We start from the raw sequence: 24512 nt of genomic DNA, 5'->3' as shown, positions 1-24512 counted from the left end.
CTTGCTAGTTTACTTGTTTCTGTGGAACTTGCTGCATGCTGCTGCTTACTTTTACTGCTATATGCCGTATTCTACTACATGATTTCACTACTGCATGCTACCATCTGCTTTTGATTGCATGATACTTCTGTAGGATTCGTTATTATTGCCATGCTATTTACTGTTATAGATGATCTAGACTGTCGTAGTTACTTTGCCTAATACGTGCTTGCTATATGACTTACTGACATGGAAAAGGTTATTTTTCCTTGTTCAGATGTCGGATGTCCCGCCCATTATAATTTTAGAGAGCGACTCAGACTCATCTGCCACCTCACCTGCTACTGCTGCCGACACACAGATCCCGTCCTCTTTACCCTCCAGCGACTCTGGCGATTCGTCCTCTGGGGATAGTAGCCATGCACCCGACCTAGTGATCATCTCAGACGGACACGAAGATCCACTGGAGATTCCAGCTCCACTTATCCCAGGGCCTTCAGAGCCACAACACCATTCTGGTGGAGCTGTGATTCCTGGGAAAAATGGGGAGGGTCCTTTCCGTAATGAGCGTAACCATTGGGTCAGACGCCTTCCTGATGGACGTGTCGTGCCAATCCTGCCTTGCAGATACTGACTGATGACCGCCGGTCGAGTAGATCCACCCTCAGATATTTCAGACGAATCATCATCCGATGACTTCAGCGAGGAGGATTCCGACGAGGATTTCGACGAGGACCCTGAGGAGACGCCCGTGCAGCCTCCCTCTACCCCGACAAAGATGCGGTATCATTTCGATGGTACTGTTATTCCAGGGGTTAACGGAAGTAGATTGTTCGTTAACGCACATGGACTGAAGGTTAGGGTCACCGCCCGCAAGCGGGTTGTGCCTTACCCTGCCGATCCATTCGTGCGTAAGGCTTCCCGTTATGCAGCATCTACTTCGGGTGCCAGACCGTCTGCACCACCAGCTCCACCAGCATCATCTGCACCACCAGCTCCACATGTACCATCTGCACCGCCTACCCCACCAGCATCCCCCGTCGTCGAGGAACTGACGAGGGAACTGCATATCCTCCGTGCTCGGGTAACTGAGCTCGAGGACCAGATGTCCCACATAATGGACTTCCTTTACCCACCGTCACCATAGGGTTTTTGTATTAGATCTCATTATGTAATCTCGTTTGTAGTTTCATGTTTCACTCATGTATTGTACGAATCTTATGCGAATGTATGCAAATTTTTATTAATGAATGGAACTTAGTGTTATTTAATTTTTGTACGGTGTTCTATTTACGATACTGTAGGATGATTTTGTGGTATCTGTATCTAGTTGCATTACTTAATTAACATGTGTTGTGTTGATTCCATGTTGGTTACCATATACTGTATTATTATTATTTGAATGCTGGATTTTGACTTGAGTCAAAATTTTTGTTTAGAAGATCAATGGCCAACGGAAGATCAATGCCCACAACAGCACAGATTGAGGAAATGATAGCCGAATGGGTAGCCGCAGCTATAGCGGAAATGAACCCCCAAGCTCCACCGGTTATCCAGCACAATCATAACGGGTGCACATACAAGGAATTCCAAAGCTGCAAGCCCCATAATTTTAGTGGTACTGAGGGGCCAATTGGACTTACAAGGTGGCTTGAGATATTGGAAGCTGTTTTCCGTGTAAGTAACTGCTCAGAGATGAACAAAACTATGTATGCCTCCTGTACACTATCGGACGGTGCCCTAACCTGGTGGAACACACTTGCTCAGGCTAAGGGTATCGACGAGGCATATGCTACCCCGTGGGAGGAATTCAAAGGGGCCATGATTGAGGAGTATTGCCCTAGAACTGAAATACATAAAATGGAGGCTGAGTTTTGGGATTTGAAGGTTGTGGGAACCGATCTTGATGGTTATAATCGAAGGTACTTGGAACTAACTTTGATGTGTCCCACAATGGTTACCCTGGAATTTAAGCGCATGGAACGGTATTTGTGGGGACTTCCCAAGTCCATCCAAGGAAATGTCACCTCTTCAAAACCAGCTGACGTCTCGGAAGCTATGCGCATGGCGCACACCCTGATGAACCAAATTACCAGCAAATAACCAGAAAAGGTGAAATCCGAATCAGGGGCCAGCAGTGAAAAGCGTAAGTGGGAAAACAACAAGGGGAGAGTCTTTGATCAAAACCCAGCTAAGCGACATGAAGGTTTCAAGGGAAACAACGATGGGAGGAACCCGAATCCGAACACTAGATCGAACTCTAACTACAAGGGTAGTCTGCCGCAGTGCAAGAGATGCTACAAGCATCACACCGGGTACTGCAACGTGGTCTGCGAAAAATGTAAAAGGACTGGACATATTGGCAAAGACTGCAAGATCACTACCCTGAATGTGAAGACAAACCCTACTGGACTGAGAAAGTGCTATGAATGCGGACATACGAGCCACTTCAGAAATGAATGTCCCAACAAGAGAAAGGACGGCGGGCTACCGCGTGGAAGAGATTTCAACATAAACGCAAGGGATGCCCGTGAGAACCCCGACTTGGTTACAGGTATATTCACTATCAACAATCTATTAGCTTCTGTCCTATTTGGTACTGGTGCCGATAGGAGTTACGTATGTAGACACTTTTGCTCTAAGATAAATTGGTCGTTAGTTCCTTTAAAAGAGAGTATGCTTGTTGAGGTAGCCAATGGAAAACTTGAGAAAGTTGACCAAATTAGCCGAGGAGCTATTATCAACATAGCTGGTGTGGATTTCGAGATTGACTTAATACCCATTAAATTGGGAAGCTTTGATGTTATTGTCAGTATGGACTGGTTGACCAAGATAAGGGCTGACATTAACTGTGGAGATAAAGCCCTTCGTATACCACACGGAGATGGTGAGCCACTGATTATTTACGGAGAGAGATGTAGCTCGAAACTGAATCTCATTAGTTGCATGAAAGCCCAAAAGATCATGAAGAAAGGACGTCTTGCTGTTTTAGCACATGTGAAAACGTTAGAAAATGAGGTAAAGAGTGTGAATGAGGTACGAATTGTGAACAAATTTCCCGATGACTTTTCGGAAGAATTGCCTGGATTACCGCCCTCGAGAGCAGTGGAGTTTCAGATCGATTTAGTGCCAGGAGCTGCACCTGTAGCTCGCGCACCTTATCGACTCGCACCTTCCAAAATGCAAGAGTTGCAGAGTCAACTACAAGAACTGCTAGACCGTGGATTTATCCAACCAAGTTTTTCGCCTTGGGGCGCACCTGTTTTATTTGTGAAAAATAAGGACAGATCCTTCCGCATGTGTATCGACCACCGTGAACTCAACAAATTGACGATCAAGAATCGGTATCCTCTTCCCCGAATTGACGATCTTTTTGATCAACTACAAGGATCGAGCGTTTACTCTAAGATCGATTTGCAATCCGGTTATCACCAGTTGAGGGTGAAAGAGAGCGATGTGATGAAGACTGCATTCAGAACTCGTTATGGTCATTATGAGTTTCTCGTGATGCCATTCGGTTTAACCAACACACCTGCCGTGTTTATGGATCTCATGAATCGTGTATGCAAGCCATACCTGGATAAGTTCGTTATCGTTTTCATAGATGATATCCTCATCTACTCTAAAAGCGAAGAAGAACATGAACAACATCTTCGTCCAGTGTTGGAACTCTTGAGACAAGAGCAACTTTATGCAAAATTCTCCAAGTATGAGTTTTGGTTGAAGGAAGTCCAATTTCTGGGTCACGTTGTGAGTGATCAAGGTATCAAAGTTGATCTCGCAAAGATCAAAGCTATCATCAAGTGAGAAACCCCCACTACTCCGACTCATATCCGCCAATTTTTAGGCCTTGCCGGTTACTACCAAAGATTTATTGAAGGTTTCTCTCTGATTGCGCATCCTTTGACCGCGCTGATTCACAAAGGGAAGAAGTTCATTTGGGAACCCAAACAGGAATCAGCATTTCAAACCTTGAAAAAGAAGTTAACCACCGCACCTATCTTATCACTTCCTGAAGGCAGTGACGATTTAGTCGTTTATTGCGATGCTTCGAAAAGTGGTTTTGGTTGTGTACTGATGCAATGAACAAAGGTTATCGCTTACGCCTCTCGTCAACTGAAGATTCACGAGCGAAATTACACAACGCATGATCTCGAGCTTGGAGCCGTTATCTTTGCATTAAAGCTGTGGAGGCACTACCTTTATGGAACAAAGAGCACTATTTTCACCGATCATAAAAGCCTCCAACACATCTTTGATCAGAAGCAACTAAATATGAGACAGCGTTGATGGATCAAGATGCTGAACTACTATGATTGTGAACTTCGTTATCACCTTGGCAAGGCCAATGTTGTAGCTGACGCTTTGAGCCGAAAGGAGAGGATGGAACCTCTTCGTGTTCGGGCACTGAATATCACCATTCATTCGAACCTCAATAGCCAGATCCGAGTAGCCCAAGATGAGGCTCTCAAAGAAGAGAATATTTCTCATGAACATTTGAACATTCTGGTCTCTCGATTCGAAGTTAAGGAGACTAGACTCCGATGTTATGCCGGAAGAATTTGGGTACCCCGTTATGGAGATCTACGGAGCCTTATACTGGATGAAGCCCACAAGTCGAGATATTCGATTCACCCAGGAGCCGGTAAAATGTACCACGATCTTAAGGAACAGTACTGGTGGCCTAATCTTAAGAAGGACGTTGCAACTTATGTTGGGAAGTGTTTGACTTGCTCAAAAGTTAAGGCCGAACATCAGAGGCCTTCTGGGTTACTTCAACAACCAGAAATCCTGCAATGGAAGTGGGAAAGGATAATAATGGATTTCATTATGAAGTTACCAAAGACGGTGGGCGGATAAGATACCATCTGGGTTATCGTTGACCGTCTTACCAAATCTGCACACTTTTTAGCCATGAAGGAAACTGATACGATGGAGAGACTCGCTCAACTATACATAAAGGAAATTGTATCTCGTCATGGTGTACCCTTATCGATACATTGGTCCTTTTGAAATCTTGGAGCGTGTTGGACCCGTTGCTTACCATTTGGATCTTCCAACTCAATTGAGCTCAGTTCATCCTACCTTTCATGTATCGAATTTGAAGAAGTGTCTTGTTGAACCGGAACATGTCATGCCATTGGAGGAACTTATAATTGATGACAAACTCCACTTCGTGGAAGAGCCTGTCAAAATTATGGACCGTGAGGTCAAAACTTTGAAACACAACAGGATTTCGATCGTCCGAGTCCGATGGAATGCCAAACGAGGACATGAGTTTACCTGGGAGCGAGAGGATCAAATGATGCAGAAGTATCCTCACCTTTTCCTAACTCCTCCATCTCCCTCAGCTTAAAATTTTGGGACGAAATTTTCTTTAACAGGTGGGTAATGTAACGACCCTGGATTTTCCGACTTATATTTATTAATTTTTATTATTAATACTTGCGTGTTAATAAATGTATTTTATACATTTACTCGTTACCGTATTTGACTTTACGTGTCACGACTTGTCTTTGTGACACACGTACTTTTCACGAATAATATTTCGAATATTATTTACATTCATAATTAATTATTATTAATTATTTTTAATTAACTAATGCAAGTAGTTAATTACTTGGGCCTTTATCAATGGACATGGACTTGGAAGCCCACCCTACTTTCTTAATGGACTAGTTAGCTCATCATTAAGCTAGTGAATTATTAAGACTTAAACTAGATTAATTAGTGAATGAGGAGACTTGTCACAAGCATGCTTACACCTCTTTTCCATGCAATTTAACTTTAATCCATTTTGGGCTTACACCATCTCCCAACACTTGAAAGTTAACTTTTGACTTCCCCTTTTGGGAGCTCTTGGCCGACGGTTTGTTTAGGCTAGGAGGGAGTTCCATATTCAATTTTTCTTTGCTACTTATTTGCTAGTTTCATTTCATTTTACACACTTCATTACTTACACTTCTTTTACTCTCAGTTTTCTCTCAAACTTGTAAGTAACAAGACTTTATTTTCTTTCTTTTTTCTTCCTTAAAACCGAATATCATCATCATCATTCTTACTTGTTTTGTTACTTGTTGTTTGTTGTTGTTAAAGATCAAGTTTTCTAACTTGTATCTTCATGTAATCTTAGTTACTTCCATATTTTGTTTGATGAAGAACCAAGAACAAGAATCTAAACTTGTTAGTTTATGGTTCTACACTTAAATATTTTCAAGATCTAAAAGTTCATAAGCTTTATAATCATACTTCTGTTCATGTTTTGTAGACTTGAAGTTTATTTCCTTAAGATCCAAACTTTGATTTGAATCTTCTCAAGTATGAAACAAACATGAACATAATACTTGTAACTTTAGTTTATTTCTTTCTTTTGTAAGTACTTTAAAGTTGTAATATTGTTAATTTGGTCAAGTATTACTAGTTAAACTTGATCTCATATTTCTTGAAACTAAAGTTAACTTTATAAGTTCAAGAACATAGAAGTATAACTTTCTAGTTATAACTTCACACACTTATGTTGGATCTAAGTTTTTATAGCTTATGGTCTTCTAATTTTGTTGTAAATAAGAGCTTATAAGCTTACATACATTCTACAAGATTAAAACCTAAGTTTCATGACTTATGGTTTCATTAAAGTTAAGATCCAAGTTCTATAACTTAGGGTTTAACTTAAGAACACTAGATCTAGACTTTTGGTCTAGGATCTTTAAGATCTAACTAAGAACTAAGTTTTACAACTTAAGATCTTGTTTACTTAGTTTACTTTCAAGCTTGTAACTTAATATTACTATTAGAACTCATGTATGTGTCGGATCTAAGATCTTGATGTAATTTTGGTTCATCAAACTACTTACAACCCTTAAATGAGTTGTGCTACATATCTTAGATATAAATTAGTGTTATGATGGTCAAAACTTGGTAAAAATGATGCAAACACATCAACGAGTTGTACACTTGAAGCTATAAGCATCAAGGATGAGAACCGTGATGAGCATCAAGCACCAAGAACCCACCGGAGCACCTTACCTACTGTTTTACAGTTTTTATCAGTAACCTGGGCTACTGGAAAAGCTGATTTCCAGCTAGTTCAATTCGAGTAGATGATTTTCCATTTAGGCCTCGTCTTAATCCGAGTTACGGTTTAGGATTTATGGCCTTCCGAAAGTCACTACACCCTTTTAACGTTGTGCTAAAATTTCTGACCTACTCGCACTTAAACCATCGTCAAGGTCAAACAGAGACGAGTTTGGTTCTATAAATTGGTCAGCCTCTAGGGGACTTATTTACGGAGCCATGGCCACTGGTCTCACCTCATTTCAGTTTGTATAGAGGTCGTGGCGACTGAACGAAGTCAGCCTTTATTTCAAACTCTATTCTTTATTGAAACTTACTTTACACTTTTTGATTAATGGTGAATGATGATGATACTTAAGACCTAATTTACATACTTTTAAACCTTTAGGAACGATTTACTGACTTAGTAACTTTTGACTTAGGTTGAGGACCTTCCGGACCAACTACTTGCTTACTTTCTCGAATCAACTTTACTACTTTTCACTGTGAGTTATAGCATCCCTTTTTACTTTAACTATTTTGAGAACTGAGAATACATGCACGTTTTACGTTTTACATACTAGGCACGAGTACTTAAACTTTATATATGTGTGAGTTATACAACGGCATAAACTTTCCCCTTAGCTCGGTAACGTTTAGTCATTGGTCTTTGAACCCGTGAACGCGAATCTTAGATATGGATCCATAGTGTTTGACATCCCCACTCGGGCTAGTAGCACTAGCATTTAATGGGTGTTTAATACTTCGTAAACTTACGCACTCGCCAAGTGTACTTTTAGGGGTGTTATTTACGTTAAGTTAGTTACCAAGTGCCCACGGTTATACATATACTTTTCATACTGTTTTGAAACACTGAAATCTCGTGGCCTACCTTACATTACTGTTACGTTAAACTATAGCTCACCAACCTTTATGTTGACGTTTTTAAGCATGTTTTTCTCAGGTGCTTAAGGTTTGATTGCTTCCACTGTAGTTGTCATGCTTTGTAGACTCCCGCTGCGCTTATTAGAGATGTCTTCGCATGAAACGTTTATTTTGCATTCAAACTTTATTACTTTTGAACAATGAATTTGTAACGACCTATGAGTCACGTACTATTATTATTGCCTTCTATTCATAGAATAACACTATCGGTTGTAAAACTTTTAATGTTGGTTAAGACGTCACTCCGTTTTATGAATGCAAACTTATTTTAAAACAGCATATAGTGTTTGACCTTGTAATGATCCTGTTGTTGATGATCCGTACACGTTAATTTTGTACGGGGCATCACAGAATCAGCGTCAGGAGCGACGCTTTTGGAAAGGAGCGGCGCTTTTGGATAGGAGCGGCGCTTTTGGACAGGAGCGGCGCTTTTGGACCTCAGGAGCGGCGCTTTTGGATAGGAGCGATGCTTTTGGCTACTGATCTTTTTAACTCTCGTTTTAGCACATAGGAACGCCGCTTTTGACCTTAGGAGCGCTGATTTTGACCCTGGAACTTCATTTTCACTCTAAAACTTCACTTGGTTCATTCCTTTGGCCCAAGGGTTTATTCCTAAGCATAAATATGAACTTTTAGACCACGTTTGTCCCGAAACGACTAAATACCATAAACCGCTCACTAATCATCACAACCCGTATCGAAATGCCATGAAAGTAGGAAGATATTGCAAAGATAAATATGTATATTTTGAGCAACATCAGTTGTAAATCTAAAAGAAAAACATTACCGCATTCGAAGATTACTAATGTCGATATGACTACAAGCAACGTCACAACTATACAATCAAAACCTACTAAATTCGAAAAATGATCACAAAATCGTGCACATATGACGCACCAACAAGAGATTCGCAGCAGATAAACGAACATTTAGATGAATAGAAGCAACGATATGAAGCAATTGCTCTGAATCGTAGACAATTGACCATCATCAATTTAAGGTTTCAAAATAAGAACGTGGGTGTTACAACTTCTTGTTGGTTGAAAATTATGAAAACTTCAAAAAATTATGGTATTACAAAAACAAAGGGGTAAAGTGAAAAACACTTCTACACCACGTGTCATACAAACAAAATAGTGAGAGAAAAAAAAAGAAACATGACTCGACCCTAGTGAGGCCGAAACGATAGACATCTTCAAAACCATCCAAGCCACCACTATATTCATTATAGAGACACTAAACATATTATTAAACATGTACACAACAACAATAGCTATAACAAAAAAACGACACAAATATGCGAACCCTTTAGTATATAAGGGAAATAATAATAATAATAATAATAATAATAATAATAATAATAATAATAATAATAATAATAATAATAATAATAATAATAATAATAATAATAATAATAATAATAATAATAATAATAATAATAATAATAATAATAACAATAAGTATATAATATAACTTAGTTTTATATGATACGCTTAAATGCAAGATTACTTTCTAATTTCTAATTAAGATCAATATAATATCAATATTGTTATAAAAGTTAAATTGGATGTTAATTTTATTATTATTATAGATATTGTATAGTAGATTTTTTGAGTATAAATATGTGTGTTATGAGTTTATAAAACACACACTAAATATATTCTCTCATATTCTCTCTATATACTTATTAGTCTACAGTCAAGAACTAGGCCACTAAAGGTAGTTATAAGCCTACTGAATTATAACACGTTATCAGCACGAAGTGCTCCGTATAATCAAGGTTTATCTAAGCAAGCACACGTCACTAATCAAGGTAAGAAATTATCTAACTTTTATTAACTTCACTAACATTTAGATTTATGTTATTTAAGTTATATATGGTCGGTTATACCGCCTGAATTATATTTCTGTAATCTAACTTTTATTAACTTCACTAACATTTATATTTATGTTATTTAAGTTATATATGGTCGGTTATATCGCCTGAATTATATTTTCTGTAATCTAACTCTTATTAACTTCACTAACATTTATATTTATGTTATTTAAGTTATATATGGTCGGTTATACCGCCTGAATTATATTTTCTGTAATCTAACTCTTATTAACTTCACTAACATTTATATTTATGTTAATAAGACCTCATGATTGTACGCAACACGTCATTTGACAACACGGTACTTTATGTACGCAACACGTCATTTGACAACACGGTACCATGGGTCGAGATTAATTCCGATCAATACGAATACGATGGGGTCTTTATATGTTATCTAACATTTATGATTACTTATGCAGTTAATCATTATTTATTTCATGCATACTAATGTTTATTCTTAAATTTATAATCTTAAAAGTTAAAATAAGAAAAAGTAGTTTGTATTTTTATTAAAAGTAAATCTTAAAAGTTAAAATAAGAAAAAGTAGTTTATATTTTTATTAAAAGTAAATCTTAAAAGTTAAAATAAGAAAAAGTAGTTTGTATTTTTATTAAAAGTAAATCTTAAAAGTTAAAATAAGAAAAAGTAGTTGTATTTTTATTAAAAGTAAATCTTAAAAATTAAAATAAGAAAAAGTAGTTTGTATTTTTATTAAAAGTAAATCTTAAAAGTTAAAATAAGAAAAATATATTATAATAATATATATTATAACTTAATATATATTATAATAATATTATTAATAATATAATATGAACCTATATTCTATCCTTCCCTTATGGTTTTATTATTTGTAATCATATCATTATTCCTTTGTTTGCTACTTATGAATCTAAACTAATTCTAATTTCATATTGTTATTTGTCTATAAAAAAAAATTGATTATGATTATGATTATGATTTATGTTGTTCATCTTTCTGAAAATAGAAAATGTCAAACTTATCAAAGCTTGAGTTTGATGCCTTAGACGTATCGGGAACAAACTACACATCATGGGTTATGGACGTAGAAATAAATCTTGGATCATTGGGTATTCTAGAAACTTTAAAAGAAAATAATACTTGTTCCGATCAAGATAAATTAAAATCAATTGCTTTTATTCGCAAACATATTGATACCACTTTAAAACATATGTTTCTCACTATCAAAGATCCACATGTTTTATGGGAAAGTATCAAGAGTAGATTCGATAATTAAAAGGAAATATTACTCCCAGCTGCGAGGGAAGAATGGAGAAATCTAAGGTTCCAAGATTTCAAAAAGGTAAGTGAATACAGCTCGGCCATGTTCAAGATCCGTTCAAAGCTTCAATTCTGTGGTCAAGAAATAAGTGATGCTGATATGATGGAGAAAACTTTCTCCACAATGCATTCTGCAAACATAACTGTGCAAGAAAATTTAAGATTGCAGAATTATAAAACTTTTTCCAAACTTCAAACTTATCTCTTAGTTGCAGAAGTTAATAAAGAATTACTGATGAAAAATCAAGAATCTCGTCCTACCGGTGCGCTAGCATTTCCTGAAGCTAATGCGATTAACAATAATAATAATAAAAGAAGAAATGCACATGGACGAGGGCGTGGACAAGGTCGTGGCCAGATTGGCCAAAACCATCATCATGGAAATTATCATAACAATAATAAAAATCATAACTATGTTCGAAATCACCCTTATGGTAATGGTCGTGGTGGTGGTCGTGGTCGTGGTGGTAGTGGTCGTGGACAAAGAAATAATAATCCACAAAATTATAAAATTCAAACACCATACAATCCCACAAATCACAATGTTGAAGAAGGCTCTTCAAAGAATGTTGAAGATTCTTGTTACCGATGTGGTAAAATTGGCCACTGGTCTAAAAACTGCCGAACAAATCAGAATTCTGTTAATCGGTATCAAGAATCCCTAAAGGGAAAATGAAAAGAAGCAAATCTTGTGGATGACCTTGATACAAAAATCACTGAGCCAACTTGTGACTACTTTAATGAATAAATTTCTAATATATATATATATATATATATATATATATATATATATATATATATATATATATATATATATATATATATATATATATATTGATATCCTATTATATGTTCCCGTTAAATAAATGGTTGTAGATTTTCAATCTACACCATATCTAGTTTACTACATATTTCCTTATTATATGCTATCGTTTGTAACATGTTTTGAATGTAATATATTGATGAATTATGTACTCATTATTTGTTTCTCATATTTTTTTTGAAGTTCATGATGTATACTGCTGGAGTAAAAAAAAATCAGTTAAATGGTGGAGATATTTGTATTGCAGACAGTGGTGCCACTCACACCATACTCAAATCTAAAAAATATTTCACAGACTTGAAAGCAACGGAAGGAACTATACATACTATATCAGGTCCTGTGGACTTAATAAAAGGAATGGAAAAGGCAAAATTCATGTTACCAAATGGTACGAATTTTCTGATAAATAATGCCTTATTTTCTCCAAGTCAAAGAGAAATTTGTTAAGTTTCTCTGACATATACCAAAATGGATATGATTATCAGTCAGTGACAACAGAAAATGAAAAATATTTAAGTATCACTGATAAGAATCGTGTAATTGAAAAACTACCAAGACTTCATTCTGGTTTACATTATACACATATAAATGTACCTGAAGTAAATGTGGTAGTTAAAGAAAAATCATGTGATCCTGTAATGATCAGTTTGTGGCATGAGAGATTAGGCCACCCAGGATCAACAATGATGAAAAGAATAATACAAAATACACATGGACATCCATTGGCGGATCAAAGGATCCCTCATGATGCACTTATCCCATGTACATCATGCTCACTTGAAAAGTTGATAATAAGACCATCACCTCTTAAGGTTGAAAAAGAATCACCAATGTTTCTTGAAAGAATTCAAGGTGATATATGTGGACCAATTCATCCACCATGTGGACCATTTAGATATTTTATGGTTCTAATAGACGCATCTAGTAGATGGTCTCATGTTTGTCTATTATCAAGTCGAAATATGGCATTTGCAAAATTTCTTGCTCAAATTATTAAATTGAGAGCACATTTCCCTGATTATACTATTAAAAGGGTGAGACTAGATAATGCAGGTGAGTTTACGTCTCAAACATTTAATAACTTTTGCATGTCTATTGGGATTATTGTTGAACATCCTGTTGCCCATGTGCATACACAAAATGGTTTAGCTGAATCATTAATTAAACGATTGCAGCTAATAGCTAGACCATTGATAATGAGAACAAAACTCCCAGTATCTATATGGGGTCATGCAATTTTGCATGCTGCAACATTGATTCGCATTAGACCAAGCGCAAGTCATACATATTCTCCCTTGCAACTTGCTTTTGGCCATTAGCCAAATATTTCTCACCTTAGAACATTTGGTTGTGCGGTTTATGTCCCTATCGCACCACCACAACGCACTAAAATGGGTCCTCAAAGAAGGATGGGAATATATGTTGGATATGAAACATCTTCAATAATAAGATATATTGAACCCATGACGGGTGATGTTTTTACAGCACGTTTTGCTGATTGTCACTTTAATGAAACATTATTCCCTAGATTAGGGGGAGAAATAAAAAATAAAGAAAATGATGTTTCATGGTGTGAACCTCAATTAATGTATCTTGATCCTCGCACAAAAGAATGCGAGACCGAAGTTCAAAAAATAATGCATATGCAAGAACTTGCAAATAAATTGCCTGATGCATTTACAGATACAAAAAGAGTGACTAAATCATATATACCAGCAGCAAATGCTCCAGCTCGAATTGAAATTCCAAAAACTGGCAATAATATCATTCTTGAGTCTTTGCCACGCCAGAAATGTGGGAGACCAATTGGTTTCAAAGATAAAAATCCCCGAAAAAGAAAATCAGCTGATAATGAGGTAAAAGAAAGTGTTCAAGAAGAACTACAAATCAATACTCCTTCTGCAGAGGAGATTGATGATGTCAATACGGAATTTTCAATCAATTATGCACATTCAAAAATATTATGGAACCGAAATGAAATGAAAAATCTTGATGAGATATTTTCATATAATGTTGCATATGACATCATGAATGATGATGATGATCCATAACCAAAATCTGTCATAGAATGTCAAAATAGACATGATTGGGATCATTGGAAAGGAGCAATACGAGCTGAATTTGAATCGCTCAATAAAAGAAAAGTTTTCGGATCTATCATTCTCACACCTAAAGATGTGAAACATGTGGGATATAGATGGGTTTTTGTGCGAAAAAGAAATGAGAAAAATGAAGTTATAAAGTATAAAGCTAGACTTGTAGCTCAAGGTTTTTCTCAAAGACCAGGAATTGATTATGAGAAAACTTATTCTCCTGTTATGGATGCAATTATTTTTAGATACTTAATCAGCCTGGCAGTTTCTAAAAATTTAGAAATGCATCTTATGGATGTTGTGACTGCTTATCTTTATGGATCACTTGATAGTGATATATATATATGAAGATACCTGAAGGATTTAAGGTATCAGAAGCAACCAATGCAAAACCCAAAGAAATGTACTCAATCAAGTTACAAAGGTCTTTATATGGGTTGAAACAATCGGGTCGCATGTGGTATAAACGATTAAGTGATTACTTGATAAGCAAAGGGTATACCAATAATCTTATTTGCCCATGTGTTTTCATTAAGAAAACAACATCCGGATATGTGATCATAGCTGTTTATGTTGATGATCTTAATATCATAGGTACAAATAAAGAGATCCATGAAGCCATTCAACTTCTAAAGAAAGAATTTGAAATGAAAGATCTCGGAAAAACCAAGTATTGCCTTGGTTTACAAATTGAACATATGCCTAATGGTTTACTTGTACATCAAACAACATATACTGAAAAGATTTTAAAACATTTTAATATGGACAAGGCAAAATCATTAAGTACTCCTATGGTTGTTAGATCACTTAATGTTGACACTGATCCATTTCGTCCCTGTGAAGATCATGAAGATATCCTAGGACCAGAAGTACCATATCTTAGTGCAATTGGAGCTCTTATGTATCTTACAAATTGTACAAGACCTGACATTTCTTTTGCAGTTAATTTATTGGCAAGGTTCAGCTCAGCTCCTACCAAAAGACACTGGAATGGGATCAAACACATATTTCGATACCTTCGAGGAACTACTGATTTAGGATTATTTTATTCTAACGAATCGAAACAAGATTTGGTTGGTTATGCAGATGCAGGTTATTTATCTGATCCACATAAAGCTAAATCTCAAAATGGATATGTATTCCTAAATGGAGGTACCGCAATATCATGGCGTTCTAAAAAACAAACACTTGTTGCAACATCATCAAATCATGCCGAAGTGATTGCGTTACATGAAGCTACTCGGGAATGTTTTTGATTGAGATCAATGACACAACTCATTACTGATTCTTGTGGACTAGAACGCGATAAAAGTCCAACAACTATCTATGAAGATAATGTTGCTTGCATAACATAGATGAAAGAAGGGTATATCAAAAGTGACCGAACAAAACACATACCTCCTAGATTCTTCTCATACACTCAAAATCTCATTAAGGACAACCAGATTGAAATGAGATATGTTCAGTCCAGCAAAAACTCTGCTGACCTTTTCACCAAAGCACTTCCAACTGCTATTTTCAGAACACACATTCATAATATTGGCATGAGGCATGTTCAGAAGATGTAACAATTCAGGCGTTGCCTACTTGAGGGGGAGTCAACTCTATGCTGCACTCTTTTTCCCTTAGCTAAAGTTTTATCCCAATGGGTTTTCTTTAGCAAGGTTTTTAACGAGGCAGTACTAGTTATTCTCTAATAAAATTGTCATCCAAGGGGGAGTGTTATAAAAGTTAAATTGGATGTTAATTTTATTATTATTATAGATATTGTATAGTAGATTTTTTGAGTATAAATATGTGTGTTATGAGTTTATAAAACACACACTAAATATATTCTCTCATATTATCTCATATTCTCTCTATATACTTATTAGTCTACAGTCAAGAACTAGGTCACTAAAGATAGTTATAAGTCTACTGAATTATAACAAATATTAATATAATGTTTGATATGAAATGAATATGTGAACTTTGTCTCTTATAAAGATGAAAAGTTTGTTAAAATGAATTTAAAATTCAAATCCGTTTCAAGGAAATTATCGGATGTGTGAGTTCTAATATTGCGTTCGTTCGTCCGTGACTCCCAACCTAGTTTAAAAAGTCAAAAAAAATCGAATCCTTTATTCATATTCCAAGTTCCAACCAAATGCCACCAAGAAATGTGAAATATTCAGACTTGTTTAATTCGTTTAACCAAAATTGTGTCCAAAAACAAAGTAAAAATACGTGGCAAATGGTTCCCACGTTTTTTTTTCTCCTTCAAATTCTCCATTTCTTTTTCTCAACATCCTTAGGGATCTTTTTTATCCATATCATTCTTCTTCTCAATTTTCTATCTAATCAAAAGATTTGATGATTCTTCATTGAGATTGTTAAATATATTTACAAAAATATATTGGTTATTCTCTAAAATATGATGTTAAATTTGCATTTTGATAAAAAGATTGAGAAATTCGAAGGATTGGTTATTCTTTAAAAACATGATATATTTTTTATTTTAATTTGATAAAAAGATTGAGAAATCTTGAGAGGGTAATCCATTTTTCTGATTAAGTTTGGGTTTTAATTTGGACGAAACAAAATTGGCCGAAAACATGAGATGTTTTTCATGTTTTTCGTCGAAAGAAAAAAGAAGATCAAGGAGACATGCAAGTCGAAGAGGGAGAAGCCCGATTGTACATATATCACCTCATCGTGAACCTCCTCAACCGCCTCGTAAGTATTTTATCTTCCATCGATAATTAATTCTTATTGGCATTATGATATTCTTCTTTTTTTGAATGGGATCATTTTAAAGATCATCATGATCATCACTTTATCTATGGTAAATAAAATAAAGGGTTAATGCTAAAAATAGGCTACAAACTTACACAAATGTACCGATGTCGTCCACAAACTCATTTCCGTCCTACTGTCGCCTACAAACTTTGAAAAAATGTGCTAATATCAATATTTTGGCGTTTTGACCTGTTACGTACTATTTTTGACCTTTTTTTTTTTAGAATTAAGGTCCAATCCACGAACGACACGTGTCAATTTTGACCGGTTTAGGCGGTAGCAAGTCATTTTTGTTTACATTGGTACACTTTTTGAAAGTTTTTGTTTACATTGGAACACTTTTTGAAAGTTTGTAGGCGACATTAGGACGGAAATGAGTTTGTGGCGACATCGGTACATTTGTGTAAGTTTGTAGCCTATTTTTGGCTTTAACCCTAAAATAAAACTGATGTTTATAAGATCACTTTTTATTTTGTGGAACAATATCAGAGTATTTATGTATGATTCATTTGTAGAGTATTTTTTAAGTAAAAAAAAAAACCTTGGAAATTTTGTAAAAACTCTAATACATTTTCAAATACTTGTTGCTTTTGCAGTAGTAAGTACTATAAACTTGTTTAACTAAGACATGTATAACAAGTAACCATTATAACCGCTGAACCACGCCAGCCTTGAATCATGTATTAGCCACTCGACCTGACCCGTTACTTTTTTAAGTAACTCTTATTTACTTTTACCTATTGACCCATATAGAATAAAGTATAACCAAACTTGACCCATTTTCACATAAGTTATCAAAACTTACCAATAGGATTGTCATGATTGAATTCTTTGCGTAGAGAATCAACGAAAGGATCCAGCAGAAGTCAGGAATCATAAACCTGCAGCTTCCCCAAAAAGAGCAACAAACGAAGCTGCCACAAAAGCAGAAACCAACAGCAATATTGAAGCTCAAACGTTCACTTTCAGGGAGCTAGCTGCTGTTACAAAGAACTTCAGACAAGATTCACTAATCGGTGAAGGTGGATTCGGACGAGTTTACAAGGGAAAATTCCCTAAAACTGGGCAGGTGAATACGCAAAGTTAAAGGTGTCAAAATAGGCAGTTTAGATAATGTGTTGAAACGGGTTTGGGTTTAAATGGGTTGAATTTCAAAACGGGTCAAAACATTTTGGGCTGATCTGTCTAACACTTTGTTTTTTTTTTGTTTTTTTTTTTTTTTTTTGTTTTTTTGTTTTTTTTTTTTTCATTTATGTGAATTGGGTCATTTTAGGTTATGATTATTTGATAAATGAATAAATGGTATAAAAACATAAAAGGATTTGGTTAAAGAATCCCATTTTGTAAATAAGTGTTATTTATCAATTTAATAGTCTCTGTTTAACTTGAAAAGTCAACAGAGACTATTAAATTGAGGGAGTACTTTTTAATGTAAACATATGACCCATTACCGGTAGTTGTTATGTCAATTTGTATTCATTATGTTCTCACTCATATTAAAGATATGTTTTAGTGACAAGTTATAACAAGCAACGATACATTTTATTTTCAGCTTGTTGCGGTAAAACAACTTGATCGTAACGGGCTGCAAGGAAACCGGGAATTTCTGATCGAAGTTTTGATGTTGAGCGTTCTTCATCATCCAAATTTGGTGTGTCTAATTGGATATTGTGCAGATGGTGATCAAAGACTTCTTGTGTACGAATATATGCCTGCAGGTTCCCTTGAAGATCATCTACTCGGTAATATTTGCTTCCCTCTCTAAACTTTTATATAAATATAACTACCAAATTAATTAAAATATCCTGATAAATTTCCAAATTTCAGATCTTCCTCGAGGTAAAACGCCGCTACCATGGTTTAAAAGGATGAAAATTGCGTTAGACGCTGCAAAAGGTCTAGAATATTTACATGACAAGGCTAATCCGCCTGTTATATATCGTGACTTGAAGTCTTCCAACATTTTACTTGATCATGATTTTAATGCTAAGCTCTCGGATTTTGGGCTAGCCAAACTTGGCCCGGTAGGGGATAATTCACACGTGTCAACAAGAGTGATGGGTACTTATGGATATTGTGCCCCCGAGTATCAAAAAACAGGCCAACTGACGGTCAAATCAGACGTTTATAGCTATGGAGTCGTCTTGCTTGAACTCATTACGGGACGGAGAGCTATCGATACATCGAAGAAAAATAAAGAGCAAAATCTTGTGTCTTGGGTGAGTACTAATTTATTTATCACTTTTATTCTAAAAAGCAAAATCTTTATACTATCATCTAAAAAATTTTAAGAAAATATTGACAAAAAGTGTTGGTGGCTTAACCCGATCCACTTGGCCAGTCCTCATAATGGTGTCATTTTGACCCATTAAGGACGTAGACCATCTGACAGATAGGCTGTCATTAGAAAATTCCTTAACTTTGTTGTTTAATTACTAACAGGCAGACCCGATTTTCAAGAACCCGCAAAGGTTCAACGAACTAGCTGACCCGTTACTAAAAGGCGACTACCCGGATAAAGGTTTGAACCAAGCAATAGCAGTTGCAGCCATGTGTCTAAACTTTGATGCATCGGCTCGACCATTGATAAGTGACGTAGTTACTGCCCTTAGTTTCCTTAAAGATGGAACAGATACTATAGAATTAATCGATTCGCCTTCTGAATCATCTATATCTGGATGTTCATCTTACTATAAGCACGATAAAATGTACGCTAGTGATCGAGAACGAGAAGTTGCAGAAGCAAAGGAATGGGGTATGAGTTCCAGGAACGGTTTGATGTCAAGGTCAATGAGGTAGATGTTTATGATCTTGTGAATTTTGAATGCATATTAGCAGGGACATAGATTAATTTGTATTTGCAGATTGATGTTACCCTTGTAAGGGTGTATATATGTACTGTTACGTTTTGATGTTTGAATTGAGTTGAGTATGAAGTGTGTCGTATTATAGTTTTCTAGATGAGGACTGTTACAATAACCATAATTACCAAATAAAATGATTGGATTATTTTAACCATAAACCTGAGGATTATCGTTAACGTACATGAAAGTATTGTACATGACGGTTACACCTTAATTTTATAGTAGCTGTAACTTAAATGGTATAATATAATATGCACATTAACGACCTAAGGGCTATCGTTAGACAGAGGCGTCTTTGAAAATGTGCATAGTGTGTAACCGAAATGAAACGACTCCAACCCGTTAACCGAAAAACGACTCAATTTTTTACATGGTCACATCGCGACGCGGTACCATCTAATCGCGACGCGGCCCAAAGCACATTTTCAATGCCGAACCTAAAACATTATCTGAACATCAGCTCCAGCATCGAGTCGGGACGCGGCTTCGCGGGTCGCGACGCGACTTGCCACCGAATCTGATGCCCAGAATCAGACTTTAAGCTCGGCATCCAAATTACACTATGTGTCGCGACGCGGCCAAGCATGTCGCAAGGCGACCTTACACAGAAACGAACGTTGCAGTTTTGTCAATTATATAACAACACTATCACGAATAATACAAGTCTAAATCCCATTTCAACATGTTCACAAGCACACATAACCCACAAAATGACAAGTTTACAAGTTCACAATTCCGAGTAGCCCAAGACCCATAAATCACCAAGTGTACATTATGAACCAAATTTCACACAAAACGTTGGGTTTTGACTGAATAACCCAACCCAATATCACGAGCATGATCTCGAGAATTTTACCAATCCCCCACCCAAGTCCCAAGGCTACAAGTCATATCGCCAACCTCAAGCAACTCTAATCCACCCCAGTCTAGCAACTAGGTAGATCCACACCAACAATACCTATAAAAAGGTAAACAACGAGAGAGGTAAGCAATGCTTAGTGAGAAGAACAACTACACACATATGCATATAACTTACCGACCCGCAATCACAACACAATTATAGCAAACAAGGCACCGCAACATAGCATCTCATCAAGCATGGCATAAACGTACAACATGATAAACAACATCAATACAAAGAATAGTATGTTATATAACAACGTTACACAAACCTCATGGTTAACCAAGAGCATAAGGGAGTGGTTCTCTCGAAGGACCACTGATTGTTCACAACAACCGTTATTGATACGAACACACGATATACACCAACCCCATGGTGATATGAACACACGATATACACCATACGACCCCTGGTAGTACGAACACACGATACACACCAACCCCATGGTGATACGAACACACGATATACACCATACGACCCATGGTGATACGAACACATGATTTTCACCACGTTACCGATGTGGTATCGAACACACGAACTTACGTGTATCCAACACACTTGGAATATCACTCTAGTGAAACCAACACACTTGGAATCACTAAACCACATCAACCACAAGCAAGTAGATTATATACATACACACATAATTATTCCACTCACCTTGAACGCATGCACGAGCATAAGCCATGTATGTACAACCTTCGTCATCATGACCGAGCAAGAAACCACCTATATCACACATATGCACAATATACCCATAAATATCAATTCTCTAAAAGATAATCTGACACACATCCCCTAGCCGAGGGATCACACCTTGCTCGACAAACCCGCCCATTTAACACCTAATGAGCACACAATCTAATTACCACTTTAGGAGGAATTTTAAACCCATACCACATAAGCATAATTTAACCCAAATTGCACTCGTCCCCAAAAGGCTATCATCCGCAATACCCCACTATTGAAAAGAAGATGGTGGTTATACACTAACCACTTTTACAACACTAACCATACAAATTTAAATTTGACCCGAAAGCACAAAACTCATTTTGACATAAGTCTAAAACACCCATAATCACTATTACTAGTGATTAGGTCATGAAAACACCAATTACACAAATATATCAAGTACTTATGTACTTAGCTTCCTCAAAATCAAGTCATCATCCATTAGACTCACAAACACGTTCTTATGAACATCTAAATCAACCACACACTTACATATTAGTGTTTTACACCCAAAATCATGACTAATTTCCCCCAATTTCGACATGAAACCCTAAACGCATAATAATTGGGTTTACACACCCAAATTACAACACAAAACCCCCAAATTCAAAGCAAAAAGGGTTTGTAAGTCACCATTAACACAAACCCTAACCCATAATCAAACAATGAAATTCGAATTAGGATATACCTCAAGCACCAAAGGGAAGCCTAGAGGCTAGACACACCAAGATGAGATCCAAATTGAGCATGCATCACCATCTTCTTCACCATTGTAAGCTTATTCTCTCTAGCTCTCCTTCTCTCTCTCTCTAAAGTGAGTTGGGTAAAAGAAGAATGAAAATAAGATTAGCTCTAATCTATTTTGGGTGTTTAAAACCCGTCACATTCAAAATTGCAATCGAGTCCTCAATTTCCAGCATTTTACATAACCGTCCCTGAGCTGCCCGCCCAAAATCACGACGCAATGGCATGAGTAGCGACGCAACTTATGCCCAAGTAAGAAGTCAGGGTGTTACATGAAAAAGGTCCATAATTTTAAGGGGTTCAAAATATTGAAATCCCTATAAAGTAATTTATTCATTTATATACTTACCAATAAATCAAATTGTAAAAATTTATTTATTTTTATTTTTTAACAAAAATAACGATAACATTAGAACGGATACGAAGATCAACCAGTACAATCGTTACAAAGAATCCAACAAACGAGCCCTAGTCCAACAAAACTAACTAAACTAAACAGCTCACCAACAGGGTGAACAAACCGGTTTATCTAGTAAATAAAGTAAACCAAGACTATAACTACGGAAACATAAATAACGGAGTACATTAATACAGAAACAATAAACATACAATGGGATACCCGACGGAAAATCTCTGGAACAGTAACGAGCAACAATCCGGCAAAAAAGTACCGACCGGAAAAAATCGACACTCAGACCACCTGCCGGAAATGAAGCAACCCATACAAAAAACCAACCCACCTTTTGATTTAACACATAACCCATAAAGGATCGCCGCCTGTGAAAAACCAGATGAGAAAACCGGCAAGAATCCTCGGAGCAAGACAAAACAACGACCAAACCCTGAAACACAAAAAATTTGAAGAAACCAAAGCGCGTACCCAAAATAACCTCCGAAAAACAAGGTTCGTGAAGAAATTCCACCAACTCGCCGCCTGCTACCGGATTCGAGAAGGAAACATCGCCGGAAAAATTAAAAGCTCCGCTCCAGGGTAAGAGAAAGCAGATCTGAGTGAAGGAAATAAGAAAAAACACGAAAGTAAACACGTCGGAAGTTGTAAAAATTTATTTATCAAACAATTTAGTCTTACATTAATTATTTAGCATTCTTATCAAAGTAATTGTGAAGGTGAATAAAATATTTTATTATAGTTGTTTTGAGAAAAAAAATTTTCGTTGATAACTTTTATAGTAAATTATTGAGACGCATATTAGAAGATATTTATAATGATTAAGAGATTTAGTGAATAAGATGTGACTTTTTCTGACTATTGATATCGGTCAAAAAGTTACGTTTTTATCCGCAATATTAAGCCCTAAATCAATAAAGTTTTATGCTTTGTCGGCAAAATTATCACTTTGTTGGTTGATTTTGTAGATTAAGTGATTACGAAGGCAATGCAAAAAGAATCAAGTAAAACGGAGTTAAAACGAAGATTCTAGGGTGAAAACGGTGAAAGACAAGAAATCAAGTTACGATTCAGCAAATTGATCGGTTCATAAATGTCGATCATGTTCGATATTAAGAGATGAATTTTATGGGTATATTTGAGGTATAAAATGATTTCTCATGAGGTTTTTATAACGGGTAACGATTTGGATCGAAAATGCGAAATACGAGGTTTGAACAAGAAAAGATGAAAAATCAGTCCCAGGTGCAAATTGCGGCTAATTTTGCGGCTGTTTTTGCGGTCCGGCTGCAAATTGCGGATGTTTTTGCGATTGATTTTGCGGTTGGGTGATTTCAAAGTGGAACCGGGCCAATATGGGCGCATTTTTGCGGATGTTTTTGCGGTCTGGCTGCAAATTGCGGCTTGGAAGCGTAATTTGCGGCTGGAGCTATTTTTGGATAAAATTTGAGGCCAAATTTGAGGGATTTCATGCTTGGGGAACACCCTACTTCATCCCTATATAAGGTAAACTCTAGGCTACGAATTAAGGACCTTTTCCATCAGTTTTGAGAGCATAAAACACACAAAATCACACCATCAATCATCATTAATCAAGGATTCAAGCTAGGATTCAAGGAGTGTTCATCATGCAACTTCAAGAAGCAACTATGACCATCATCACCAACATGCTTGGCTAGTTTCTTTTACTTTATTCCTTGCATGAACAATTATTGTATGTTTAGTTCTTCATTTACTTATGTGATTCTTGATTTTGTAATCCTTATGTCTTTGGTTTATAATTTCATTGAATCTTTTGAATTATCAATTAATGCAAGTTTGAAAGTTATTGATTGTTGCAAGACAAGTGATTGATATTTAACATCTTATGCTTAATCCAACCTAGTTATAATTTAGTATAGGGATAAAGACAACGTGTGTAAGTAGCATTGCTTGTGCCCAAGATAATCATAAATTGGAAAACTGAAGAAGTCTTGTCTATGAGATTTAGTTGATAATTTGATAGCATAAGG

At 36.2% G+C, this 24512-nt stretch overlaps 1 protein-coding gene across 1 annotated transcript; it reads left to right on the top strand.

Annotated features, from left to right (window-relative positions):
• The first annotated feature begins 18408 nt into the window (after positions 1–18408).
• Positions 18409–19684, top strand: LOC139843233 (probable serine/threonine-protein kinase PBL26). Its single transcript, XM_071833301.1, has 3 exons — positions 18409–18592; positions 18678–19069; positions 19293–19684. Exons 1-3 carry the CDS (start codon positions 18472–18474, stop codon positions 19647–19649), a joined length of 870 nt encoding a protein of 289 aa, XP_071689402.1. The 5' UTR covers positions 18409–18471; the 3' UTR covers positions 19650–19684.
• The last annotated feature ends 4828 nt before the right edge of the window (positions 19685–24512 follow it).

The sequence above is a fragment of the Rutidosis leptorrhynchoides genome, chromosome 4 (assembly GCF_046630445.1).
Source record: "Rutidosis leptorrhynchoides isolate AG116_Rl617_1_P2 chromosome 4, CSIRO_AGI_Rlap_v1, whole genome shotgun sequence".
NCBI lineage: Eukaryota > Viridiplantae > Streptophyta > Magnoliopsida > Asterales > Asteraceae > Rutidosis > Rutidosis leptorrhynchoides.
The sequence above is the reverse complement of the archived record's forward strand: the minus strand, read 5'-3'. Positions and strand labels throughout refer to the sequence as shown.

What these genes read in the sequence shown, in the direction of transcription:
- LOC139843233 (XM_071833301.1), top strand. Translation starts at nt 18,472, where the DNA reads ATGTTGAGCGTTCTTCATCATCCAAATTTGGTGTGTCTAATTGGATAT. An exon ending in CCTTGAAGATCATCTACTCG is followed by an intron (nt 18,593 to 18,677) that starts GTAATATTTGCT and finishes TCCAAATTTCAG; the next exon opens with ATCTTCCTCGAGGTAAAACG. An exon ending in AGCAAAATCTTGTGTCTTGG is followed by an intron (nt 19,070 to 19,292) that starts GTGAGTACTAAT and finishes AATTACTAACAG; the next exon opens with GCAGACCCGATTTTCAAGAA.